Raw genomic sequence first — 13,393 nt, 5'->3', positions numbered from 1 at the left:
AATAAGTAGAAAAATCTGCCAGTGAAGTCTTCAAGTTTTTTGTGCTTGTAATAAGAAAGAAAAACTTGCTCCACTATCAGATTTTTCTACTTATTTCAAGTGAAAATCTGCTTGAAAGAAGTAAAAAGTGTCTAAAAACAAGTTACTTTTTATATAATGAGTCTTATTTTAAATATAATGAGATTTGTTTTGACTAGAAATGACATTTTGACTTGAAATAAGACAAATATTCTTGGTAAGATATAAGAGTTTTTGCAGGTCGGTCTGTGCAGGTGAGGTGCAGGTCAGAGCGATGAGTCACGGCGCGTTTGGCCCAGTCTGAGCGCTGTGACTGTCCTACTTTCCTCTCACACAACAAAGGTCGTCACAACATCACCGTGCTGTAGCAACCGCTGTTGCTAAGGAAGTTTTAATGAGACGGAGGCTGATGGGAGGTATCAGGGACATGATGGGATGTATCAGGAGGAGCAGACCTCAGGACGCTGCGTCAAACTACACAAACTACACAGAGACTCAGAGGAGACGAGAGTGTTTTATACACCTTTACATTTACAGAGTTCACTGTTGAACGTTTAATTATATTACTTCTCTTTAGTGTGTTTATATTATTATTATGTTTTGCAGCTCGACCTCCTCTTCCTTCTTCGTTTTATTTATTTGTTTTATTTGTTAGGATCCCCATTAGCTGTGCTCTAGAACGTCTTCCTAGTCTTCCTGGGCTCCACCGTTAAAACTAGTGCATTTAAACATAAATCTGCAATCACAACATGAAAAAGTCAACAAAATCTTACATTAAATCAAATCAAATCAAATCAAATCAAATCAAATAAACTTTATTTGTCATGGGCATAATACAGCTGCTTTGTACTTGCAAAAAACATACATACACAATACATACATTACAGTAGTAACACTGGCCCACATATCAAAGAGAGAAAAAGAGAGAAAAAGAAAAAGTGCGGGGAGTGCAATAGTTTAAAATACTCATAAGACAAGTTCAAATAAAAAACATACAAAAAAACTATAAAAAAAAAAAACATACTAAAAAACTAAATCTGTACAATCAGATTGTCATCTCCATCATCTACATCAAAGAACATGTGTAAGACAACTCTGATGTACAGCAGTTATACAATAAAATAACATAAAAAGAATAAAACAAGAGGGTAAAACAAGTGAAAATGACAACAAGACCCTATAACTCTACATTCCTCTTCCTTCTTCCTCCTTCTCTTCTTCCGCCACCACCTCCTCCTCTTTTTCCTCCTCTCCTCCTCCTCTACCTCCTCCTCTCCTCCCCTGTTTCCTCCCCCCTCCCCTCCTGTTGGTTTGTTTTCCTCCTCTTCTCGAGCACATGAGATTCAATGTGACCAGGCGGTGGGAGGGAGGGGTGAGGGGGGCGGAGACCGAGGCTTCTGATTGGACGAAAGTAGGTCAAGCCTGCCCACTCATGTGACCCAGCATTCCTCTCTGCAGTGTGTGTGTGTGTGTGTGTGTGTGTGTGTGCTGTTCAAATACATGAATGGAAACTGAGGTTAAGGTTCAATATAAACTCTGATGTTCAGACAATAAAAATCATCATAATTTAATTCTAATGTTGTTTGGTTTTTTATAGTTTAACAAACTGAGACTAAACTCCAGTTTATTTAGGCTACAGATGTGAACAGATGTGTTGATTAACCTGCAGCTTCAGTTCTGACTCACACACTCTCTCAGATTTAACATTAAAAACAGGAAAATGATCGTTTTATTATTATGATCTATTGCTGCTCTGTTAGAATAAGGACGACAAGTAGGTTAATCTCCTACATTAGCCTTTTATTGTAGGCTACAGGTCTATAATGAATCAGACTGAACGGTGAGTTATAAATGTCCTGTAGAGGAGGAGGAGGAGGAGGAGGAGGAGGAGGAGGAGGAGGAGGAGGAGCTCAGTTTGACGTCACCAGTCCTCCGTTCTCACACATGGATCAGTGATCGGTTGGTCTGCAGCCCGGTGCTCACGGACTCAGTCTCTTCTCCTCCGAATCTGCTTTGAAGAACAGTTTTTTTTTTTCCTCTTCTCCTCTGCTCCTCTGCTCCTCTTCTCCCCGGCGCAGGGAGCTGTTGTTTTATTGTTCTGGTGTTGAGGTATTGTTGTGTTATTGTGGAGAAGATGTCCCAGCTGCACCGACCGCCGCTGGCCCCCCCGGGCTTCCTGCCCCCGGCCGCTCACGGAGTCCTCAAGTCTCTGCTGGAAAACCCGCTGAAGCTGCCGCTGCACCATGAAGGTGAATGACGCACTCATTCTAATAGACTTATATTGATTGATTGATTAATTTATTGATTGATTGATTGATTGAGTTGCTGCAGCGCTGGTTGTTAATGTTGAGGTTAATGTTGGAGGATGAAGCGACAGGCTGGAGTTAATGGAAATTAAATCATCATTTAACATAATATCGATCTGTTTAGTTATGGTTTTATCTGCTTTTACTAACTCTAATTGTGATTCTGCTGCAACTGCAGTTTGAAAAACTTAAAGATGTTTAATATTTCATCACATAAGATGAAGAAAAGTGGAAAATATTCATGTTTAAGTTTTAAATGATTAATTATTTTATTAATAGTTTCACTTGGACTCTGTGAGTTGACTGATTGATTATTTGAGCGGTTTGAGTGTGTGTGTGATGTGAGGATGTGACCACCAGTCTGGTCGTTGAGGAGCTGGAGCTTTTTTCTTCCTGTTCTTTAATCTTTTAAAGGATTTGAGTTAAAAAATAAACAAACTGAATTTCCCTCAAACGTCACGTTGATCAAATCTGTTTGTTTCCTAGAACTTGTCAGTTACAACAAGTCAACTGGACTTAGTTTTTTGTTCTCTGAAGGCTTTTCGCCCTTTAACCAAGTGGCTTCATCACTAGTCTGGCTACAGTCTTTTGCCTTTGCACAAATGAGAATTTGCACAGACAAAGAGAAGTCGTGTTGTTGCTTAGTTTTCTTTTTCCTCTGAGATCTGAAGGTTTTAGCTGAAATGTCTCGTTGTTTTCAGCCTGTTGTTAAACTGTATTGATTCCTGTGGGAGTCGTCCAGCTGTCCAGGCAGAGGTCAAAGGTCGAGAGCTGATAGAGGAGCTGGTCAAGTCAAGGCCCCTCATCGCTGCTGTTGCCACCGAGTTTTACCCATAATTCAATCTGCCCCACGATGCTGACTGTTGTTTACTTTTGTAGATGTTGCTATCGTTGCAGAGCTAACGTTAGTCTCAGAGGTCAGAGGTCACCTGAGTGTTTCTAGTTGTTGATGTCACTCATCAGTTCTCACATTAAGCATAAAAGGACCGTAAATAACGAACATGTTTAAAATGGAGGCTCTGCCTTTTATTTACCTGTTGCCATGGTGACTCGCAGTATCGTGGCCAGAGCGCACAGCCTCCAACTCACGCTGTAACGCATTCCCGCCGTCTCCGTGACTTTTTCCATCGTCGTTTTGTGTTTTGGGGTGTTGTTTTTTCAGACAGTAATAGGAAAACAACCACCACCATTGCATCTTCCAGTTCGTCCGCCATGTTTGTTTACACTGAAGTCACGTTGGAGCCAAGGGGGCAGTTGTCGGTCTGAGAAGTGAAGTCACTTCCTTGTTCAACAAGCTGCAATCCCCTCTTCTTCCTCTGGGGGCTGGTGTCAGAAAGCAGCATTCTCCATAGACCCCCATGTTAAAATCACCCACTTTACATCCTCAATAAACATGATCAAAGCCTGGTGTCAGAACGTTTTCTGGTCTCAACCGATAGTTTCTACCCCCGCACACACTCTGAGGGGTTTAACTCTACTGTTTGACTGTTATTAGGTTAAAACTCTGAGGGGGGTGAATTTTTTTTAACTCTACTGTTTTACTGTTATTAGGTTAAAACTCTGGCCAATTAGGGCGCGGAAACGTTGAGTGACAGGTCCGAGCAGCTCCGTGGACAGCTGCTTCGAGGCCAGTGGGCGGGTTCTCAGCCGGCCAATCCAACATGGCGCTGTTCAGGCCGCCATGTTGGAGTCACAAAAACAACTCCCCACGCTACGCTATGTCCATGTTTTTTACAGTCTATGGTTCGAGCGTGAAGAACCCGAAACTCTGCTGTAGAGTCAGTTAGTGTGTGGTGTGCGATCTGTCTTTTGTTATCATCAAGTGTGCGGTCTCCTAATCTGTGAAGGTTTGAAGAATCCTGTAGTTGTGTGTTTTTGTTTGCACTGACCTGGTTCTTCCCTCCGTCCCTCAGCCTTCCCCAAGGAGCAGGAGAAGGAGAAGGAGAAGGCTCTGGAGGAGGAGCACAGCGCCCCCCAGTCGGCCTTCCTGGGCCCCACGCTGTGGGACAAGATGCTTCCCTACGACGGAGACTCGTTCCAGCTGGAGTACATGGACCTGGAGGAGTTCCTGTGTGAGAACGGCATCTCGTCCAGCCCCTCGCACCCCCACCCCCACCCCCACCACCCCCACCACCACCATCACCACAGCAACCACCACCACCACCACCACCACGACCAGCACCAACCGCCTCGCCAGCCGCCCCTCCTGCCCCCGGCCGCGCCCTCGCCGGTCGCCGCGGTGATGGACCTCAGCAGCCACGCCTCCACCTCCATAAACACAGGCGACATGTCGCCGAACTGTCACCACGGCAGCCCGGCCCGACCAGGTAGGCCTCCCGCCAACATCTGGAAAACATCTAGAAACATCTAGTAACATCTGCATACACCAACATCTGGAAACATCTGCAAAACATCTAGAAACATCTGCAAACATCTGCAAACATCTAGAAACATCTGCAAACATCTAGAAACATCTAGAAACATCTGCAAACATCTAGAAACATCTAGAATCATCTGCAAACATCTAGAAACATCTGCAAACATCTAGAAACATCTAGAAACATCTGCAAACATCTAGAAACATCTACAAACACCAACTTCTGCAAACACCAACCTCTGGAAAACATCTAGAAACATCTGCAAACATCAGCAAACACCTAGAAACATCTGCAAACATCTACAGACATCTGGAAACATCTACAGACACCAACATCTGCAAACACCGACATCTAGAAACATCTAGAAACATCTGCAAACACCTAGAAACATCTGCAAACTCCAACTTCTGCAAACACCAACCTCTGGAAAACATCTAGAGCAAACATCTAGAACATCTCAGAACATCTGTAAAATCTACAAACATCTCAGAACGTCTACAAACATCAACATCTACTAACATCTAGAATCTAGAATCTAGAATCTGTAAACATCTAGAAACATTTTTAAACGTCTAGAAATATTTAAAAACATCTGCAAACATCCCAGAATGTCTAGAAACATCTGTAAACATCGTAAAACATCTCAAAACAACTTCAAACATCAACATCTCATAACATTTGCAAACATCTGCAAGGATCTAGAACATCTAGAAACATCTGCAAACACCCCAGAACGTCTACAAACATCTGTAAACACCGTAAAACATCTAAAAACAACTACAAACACCAACATCTACAAACATCTAGAAACATCTGCACATCTGCAAACACCTGTAAACATCTACAAACATCTCAGACCTCCTCCACTTGTCGCTCCATCAGCTCAGTGAGTTGATGTTCGACCGCGTTAAAAGGTGCAGAGACTCTGCAGGTGAAGCTTCATTTAACTCCAGCTGATAAAACACAGCGTCGTCTGCGTAGAGGTGGAAGTTCTCAGGAGCCAGGATGGATCCCTGAGGAACTCCACCTAAACAATGACCTAAAAAAAACCTGATCAGTCTTTGCTGCAAACTGATCAATAGGATCAATATCTAAATTCAGGTGACACACGTCCAGTTCAGGAGAAGAGAGAGGACACGTTAACGTCCCAGAGTTTCAGTCTCAGCTGCTTCGTGATGGACGACAGTCAGGAGGCGTTCAGGGACTTCACCACTGCCGTAGGAAAACAAAACATTTAACACGTCGAGTCGCGTCATCATGTAAAGAAAAGAAATGAACGGCGTAAAATAAAGTTTCATATAATAAAGCCAATATAACTATAGATTAATGCTGATTAATGCTGAGGGAGGGGGCGGGGCCTGTGTGTGTGTGTGTGTGTCTGTGTTTGTGTCTATTTGTGTGAGAGACAGTTACTCACTCCATGATCCACATGTGTATAGAGAAAGAAAACAAGTGGTTCTCTCCCAGCATGCACTGACATGTGACTGGACTCAGTGTGTGTGTGTGTGTGTGTGTGTGTTTGTGTGTGCGTGCCTGTCTCTGCATGAGCTCAGCGTTTTAAGAACATAGTGTTCTCTGCAGAAGTAGGCCATGTGACTCGACTCACTGGTGTGCGTGTGCGTGCATGTGTCTGTGTGTGTGTGTGTGTGTGTGTGTGTGTGTGTGTGTGTGTGTGTGTGTGTGTGTCTGTGTGTGTGTGTGTCTGTGTGTGTGTGTGCGTGCCCTGCCCCTGCATGAGATCAGCGTTTTAAGAACATAGTGTTCTCTCCAGAAGTAGGTCAGGGGGTGGCAACCTCACATCCACACACACACACACAAGTTTCCAAGTCTGTATTTACACTCAACTAAAAATACACACACACACAGACACACACAGAAACACACACACACACACACACACACACACACACACACACACACACACACACACACACACACACACACACACACACAGCTCCAGTCAGACCGTGAGACTCCTTCAGGTCTGGAGGATCAATGATCAGCTGATCGGTGATCAAACACTCGGCTTCAAACAGGAAGTCGATCCTCCTCATGCTGCTCTCTGATTGGCTGCAGTCAGAGTAACTAGCTGTGACATCGTAACTCCCGCAGGTGTGTCCAGATGTTGGTCAGACTTGTCTTAAGATCAGAAACATATCGACACGGTGAACCTCGCCGCGCCCTCACTGCAAAAACTCAAAATCTTTCCCAGAATATTTGTCTTATTTCTTGTCAAAATGTCTCATTTCTAGTCAAAACTAAACTCTTTCCACTTAAAATAAGACTCATCACCTAAAAATTAACTTGTTTTTAGATCATTTTCACTTGTTTCAAACACATTTTCACTTGAAATAAGTAGAAAAATCTGCCAGTGAAAGCAAGTTTTTTGTGTTTGTAATAAGAAAAAAAAACTCAGATTTTTCTACTTATTTAAAGTGAAAATCTGCTTGAAAGAAGTAAAAAGTGTCTAAAAACAAGCTGCTTTTTATGTGATGAGTCTTATTTTAAGTAGAATGAGATTTGTTTCAACTAGAAATGACATTTTGACTAGAAATAAGACAAATATTCATGGTAAAGATTTTGAGTTTTTGCAGTGCTCGTCTAAATTTAGCCGAGTTATAATTTTTATCGACGGTGAGATCTGGAATATTTGTTTCCCCTCGAGGCCTCGAGGGGAAACAAATATTCCAGATCTCACCGTCGATAGGAGGCAGGAAGGAAGAGCCGGGGGTCGCCCAGGGGTCAAACATCCACTTCCTGTAGGCGGGGTGGAGTCGCTGCTCAACCTGAACTGTTTCCTCTTCGCTCTGTTTGATTCTGTTTGAGCTCCCACTTCCTGTCCGACTCTTTATTAACTAAAACCAGTGTGTGGAGGAAAATCATTCAGGGCTTCACCTGAGGTCAAAGGTCACAACCTGCAGAACGCCACCTGACAACGATCAGTTAGATAAGAGACAAATATGTATGTTGCACAAGTAATAATTAAGTTAAAGGGATAGTTCAACATTTTGGCAAATTGGCCCATTGCCATAATCCCTATAGTCATAGCAGTAGGTTCGTTACCTTTAATTGTCGGTGCAAGCTATTTTTAGAACAGTGGAGCAGAGCCGTGAGCTGCTCAGAGCTACGCTACGGAGGCTCATTATGGGATTTCTTGGTTTCCCTCATCATCAAACTCATCAAATACACAATCCAACAACTCCACAACGCTCTGGTGGACAAGTTGTGAGCTGCACATTCACCACGCTATGAGATAATAACACAACGTTACCACACAAAGTTGTTTTAGAGGGAAATACATGTAAAACCACTGATGCACGTTGCCTTCAGGGACAGTTTTTCATCAAGCAGTCTCTGTATTTACCTAACTATCCCTTTAAATAACAACTCATACAGCATTAAAAACATAATGTAATATGATGAAGAAGATCTCCAGCAGCTCTGAACAATCTATTGATTAATGTAATCGATTAGAAATCAAAGCCTGAGTGAGTTCTTCAGCATCAATAATCAGCTGCATCAGGAACTACGACCCAGCACACACACACACACACACACCTACACACACACACCTACACACACACACACACACACACACACACACACACACACACACACACACACACACACAGCTGCTTTAACCTCCGTGTGTGTCTCCACCTGGTGGCCGCGGCTCGACACTGCAGCCTCGTCCTCTGATCAGCGATCGATCACTGAAGGATCAATGTTCTCCCATGACGACTGTTGTTGTTGATGCTGTTGTTGTTATGACGACTATATTAAACATGACTCCTCCCCCTCCTCTTCCCCCCTCAGGTCTCTCTGGATCCAGAAACACCCCCAGTCCCATCGACCCGGACTCGATCTCGGTGCCGGTGGGCTACGAGCCCGACCCGGCCGACCTGGCCCTGTCCAGCGTTCCGGGACAGGAGATGTTCGATCCGAGGAAACACAAGTTCTCTGCCGAGGAGCTGAAGCCGCAGCCCATGATCAAGAAGGCCCGCAAGGTCTTCATGCCCGACGACCTGAAGGTAACTTGGAGCCGGTTCTTCTGAGCCACACCTGAACGCATCACAGCTGGAGATGTCGCAATTACTTGTTTTCACAATTAATCGCGGTTTTAAACGCCACAATTAAAGGGACAACGAGGAGTTTCTCCGTCGGCAGAACGAAAAATTCTGTGACAATAAAAAAGTCTGATATTAATGTGGATGAATCTACGTTACCACTTGTTAATGGTCCATTTTAGATAAATCTATGGTTTTGTCTCTATGGTTATTTTGTTATTATTAGTGGTGGTGGAAATGCTGGGCGAGCCGACCAGCGTTTCTTTACTTTCAGTTTCGTGGCGAGTCATGAGAATAACGCCGCCGAATCTCCGTTTATGGTGGGAACTACGACGGTATGTGATCGTCTTCCAACCTCTGACTTTAATTCTTGATGAATGAAAACATGAGTCTGTCTTGCGCCGGTCAAAGAATTTAACGGTGCGGAGGCTCATAAATGTAGTGTGGAAACACTTTGCTTTTACAAAACTCCTCATTGTCCCTTTAATTGATCGCAAAGATTCCTAAATACCGTCAGTTTTCAAAAAAAAGATTATGTATGAACGTGTCGGCAGATGTGGCGCCAAAGTAAAGGTGAATACACAGATTCTGGTCCATTTACCTAATGTAGCATTGATTTGGTAGGACTTTAAATGCTAGTGTCATTTGTAATTTAAAAAAAAAAATTAAAATAAACTTAAACATTTGGTATCGATGACAATTAATGACTTGAATATTTCAAGCACTTCCCCTGGCGGATTAATAATTGGTCATATTTTAATAGATATTTCAAATATTTTATAATGTAGGCTATTACTAATTGATTTGACTAATTAATGATGATTATTTCAATACAATAATCGTACCAAAACAATCTATTATCGTGACTTCCCTAATCACAGCCCAACTTCCTGTCTGAACCTTCACAATAAACCTCCACTTAGAACATCATTCTGTCAAAACTCAAACTTCAAAGTCAAACTACGGAAGCCCAGAGAGGTTAGTAGGAAAAAAATTATTATTATTTCTAGAGTTCACACCGACGTTTGACCTTTGAGAGACTGTCTGTCAGCAGCAGCCTCTGCTCTCCTATTGGCTGAGTCCAGCTCCAGGGGGCGTGGCCTCCGGTTAAGAGGCTTAAAACTGGACCGAATGAGAGGATTTAGCTTTTAATTTGAAATAAAAATTTAGAAATAAAAGTGTGCGTGTGTGTTGACACTGGGATGTTTGACCACTAGGGGGCAGAAACACTCTGTTCATCAATCAAACACATTCAGACACTGACTCATTAAATCTGTATAAATGTTAAACATCATCAGCGCCACATGAGGCACTTTACGAATTAATAATTAATTATTAGTTAGGCTACTGCAAATGACCGAGTAAATCAAACTGTCAAAGTTAAATCACTGATTAAAATCTCTGTCTGTGTTTTAATTTTCAAACAGATTTATTTTTGAAATTCATGTTTTTAATTTAATACAAGTGATTCACTTATTGACTGTTTTTATTCATATTCATTCCTTTATTTTTCATTTAAATCTACCAAACTATATGTTATGTATTTTATTTTATTTCATTTTATTCCCATGATCATATCTCAGTATTGTAAGACTTGTTCACGTGTCTTCTCTCTCTCCTTTCCGTCCTTCGAGCAGGACGACAGGTACTGGGCGCGGCGGCGGAAGAACAACGTGGCGGCGAAGCGCTCGCGGGACGCGCGGCGGCTGAAGGAGAACCAGATCGCCATCCGGGCCGGTTTCCTGGAGAAGGAGAACTCTGCTCTGAGGCAGGAAGTGGCCGACCTGAGGAAGGAGCTCGGCCGCTCCAAGACCGTCCTCGCCAGGTACGAAGCGCGGCACGGCCCGCTGTGAGGACACACACACACACTAAAACACACCAAAACACACTCACACACACTCAGAATGATGGCCCCGCCCCCTCCCGACCTTTCAACAAAAACAAGCCTCAAAAACTTTTAAACTTTGACACAAAGACTCGAAGCAGGAGGAAGCGTTTGTTCTGGGAACTACTTTCTGCGGCGGATTGATCCACGTTTTGTTTTGTTTTGTGTTGTTTTGTTCCTGGTGTTGAAGCCCTTTCATCTTTTTTTTTTTTTTTTTTTTTTTTTTTTAACGTTCCTGGTTTCCTTGGTAACGTTTTGTCACCTGTTTCCACGGCAACCGTCGCCCAGCAGAAGGAGAAACTCCACCTGTACATACTACCTGCTGCCTCCGCTCTGTATAATGAATGTTTACCGACTTGTCTGCTCGTCTCTGATTGGTCGATGGATCGTTACTGTCATCTGGTCCAGGACGACTCTGCAGTGGGTTTTTTTTTTTTTTTTTTTAATGAACTTTATAAACAGAAACATGAATGATGGTGACCTCATCACGTCTCGATGATGCGTTCACTGACTCTGCCCTCGGAAAAAAAAATGCCAAGAAAATGTTTGATCAGCAACAAACACAAATCGGTTGTTTTTCTACGACTCAGAGGAACCCAAAGAAGTCGACTGTGGCTTTGTGTGTCTGTGTGTGTGTCTGTGTATGTGTGTTTTTGTATGTTAGTGTGTGTGAGTGTGTGTGTGTGTGGCGCCACCTGCTGACGACAGAGAGTCACTGCAGCTGGAACTGAGTTTGACTTCTCAGACACAACAGATGAAATCAGCTTTTATATTCAGTTTTATTGTAATAAATAATCAAACCTGGATCTACAGAAACATTTTCTGTTTTCTCTCCATCCGTTTTCTTTGTTTCCATAGTCGACCATTTTTTTCATCCTCTTCGGTAAAACAAGAAATATTAATTTTTATTGTCATGTTTTTTTCTATTCTGGATGTTTGAAAAGGTTTTAATGTCGTTGGTGCAGAGGTGAAACAACATCCCACATGTTGATGATTCTCTGTAGAAACCAAACTTCAGTGCAATAGACGGTTCTTTAAGGCTTAGTCTGGGTGGAGAGCAGCGCCCCCCGGTGGCCGAGTGAAACATGAATGTAAATCTGACTGAGTGGTGTCGTCTTCTACTGTGGAACCACTTTTAGACTCTTTACTACAGACCAAAACAAACAGTATATACTAAAGGATATATTGATATATTAAAGGTTTTAATGTTTATACAGAGATATTCTTCTTGTTCTTTTGTACAGTCTGTTTCCTACATAGATAATATTTCCTGTGTATTTTGGAAAGGTTACATTACTATGAGCCGTATATTACAGTAACACACACACATGCATATATATATATAGATATATATAGATATAAATATATATTATATTCAGAAATAGTACCAAAACGTGCCCAAACCGGTCTGGGCCATGCATGGGCATTAAAATCCTCCAAGGTTCGTTTTTCCTTTCCCTCCCCTTTGTAGTTGAAATACCTCAAACAGCCTGAATGTATCGTCCCGACCTGAAGCACTTGTTCCTTTACTCCTCCTCCCTCTTTGTGTCGGCTGTGATTGTTCAGCTCCTTCAGAGCCGCTGCAGCTCTGTGACCTTTGACCATGTGTTCAAAGATTTTTTTTTTTTTCCTATATTTGTCCTCGATTATGTTTCTCATGATCAAAATGATAATGAATAAATAAAAAGTAAAAGAAAAAAAAATCCAGCCTGGCTCAGTCTTTTCTTTCTGGTCTTGTCTGAAGAAGTCAATAAACTTAAATGTATAAAAACAAGCAGCATTTTATTCATGTGCAGATTAATTCATTAAACTCTCTTCTATTTGTCTTCTTTTGTCTTTTATTTTGAAGAGTGGTAACACTTTACAATAAGGGTCCCTTAATTAACGTTAGTTAGTACATTATTAAGCATTAATATATAAACTAATGTGTGAGTAATAATGATAACTAATTACATTATTCAACTTTTAAATTTATTAACTAACTTTGAGTAGTAAACATTAATTAACTGCTTACTAATAGGCTATACTAATTAATGTGTTCCCTAATCCTAAGTAATACATAATAATGATTGTTAATATATACAGTTAATTAATGCTTAATAATGTACTAACTAACATTAATTAAGGGATCCTTATTGTAAAGCGTTACCTGTTCCATGAGATACTGTATGGATCTTATAGGCCAGTGTTGTCTGTCTTTGACAAGGATGTATGTTCATATCAAGTAAACTTTATTATTTTGACATTTAAAAAAAAAAAGGAAACAAACACACATAACATTTTAAACATAAACATTTTAACCAATGGGTTCCTTCTGGGCTCTGATTGGCTGAGCCCGACTCGTTAAACTGCCCCATGATGATGTCAGTCCATTCACTTGTATTAGTTCATGGGGCAGCTCTGCCACATCCAATATGGCGGCAGCAACAATGGGATGTATAGGCTGCTGTGCTTCTCTGGGAACGAGGAAACAGACGGTTGCTCTTCTCAACCACAGAACCAGGACCATGAATCCTACATAGTGGAGCTTTAAGGTTCAATGTGCATCTGGACATTTTTCTGTTATACTTGGGTTGTAATGTGGTTGCGTCATCATAACACGCTGTAGTTACTGATATAAAGATGTGCTTTTGCAACATTGATGGAAATACAAAAATTATATTTACAAAGAAATTTACAAAAGAAAATTGGGAAATGCTTGTGTGACGTAGGGATTCAGTCTGTTTCTCTTTATGACTC

General features: G+C 41.8%; 1 protein-coding gene across 2 annotated transcripts in view; it reads left to right on the top strand.

Moving 5' to 3' along the window:
- Positions 1–11,989, top strand: part of hlfb (HLF transcription factor, PAR bZIP family member b) — a 353,334-nt gene extending 341,345 nt beyond the window's left edge. Inside the window, exons 2-5 of one of the 2 annotated variants that reach the window (XM_083994439.1) lie at positions 1,972–2,267; positions 4,238–4,651; positions 8,519–8,733; positions 10,407–11,989. In XM_083994439.1, coding sequence (XP_083850565.1) covers positions 2,153–2,267; positions 4,238–4,651; positions 8,519–8,733; positions 10,407–10,622 — 960 coding nt within the window. In that variant the 5' untranslated portion in view covers positions 1,972–2,152 and the 3' untranslated portion in view covers positions 10,623–11,989. Of the gene's footprint in view, positions 1–1,971; positions 2,268–4,237; positions 4,652–8,518; positions 8,734–10,403 lie in introns of both variants that reach the window. The other variant, XM_083994438.1, reaches the window with a different exon arrangement.
- The last annotated feature ends 1,404 nt before the right edge of the window (positions 11,990–13,393 follow it).

The sequence above is a fragment of the Trachurus trachurus genome (genome assembly GCF_905171665.1).
Source record: "Trachurus trachurus genome assembly, chromosome: 19".
In the NCBI taxonomy this organism is placed as follows: Eukaryota; Metazoa; Chordata; class Actinopteri; order Carangiformes; family Carangidae; genus Trachurus; species Trachurus trachurus.
This window is presented reverse-complemented; position numbering and strand designations above follow the sequence as displayed.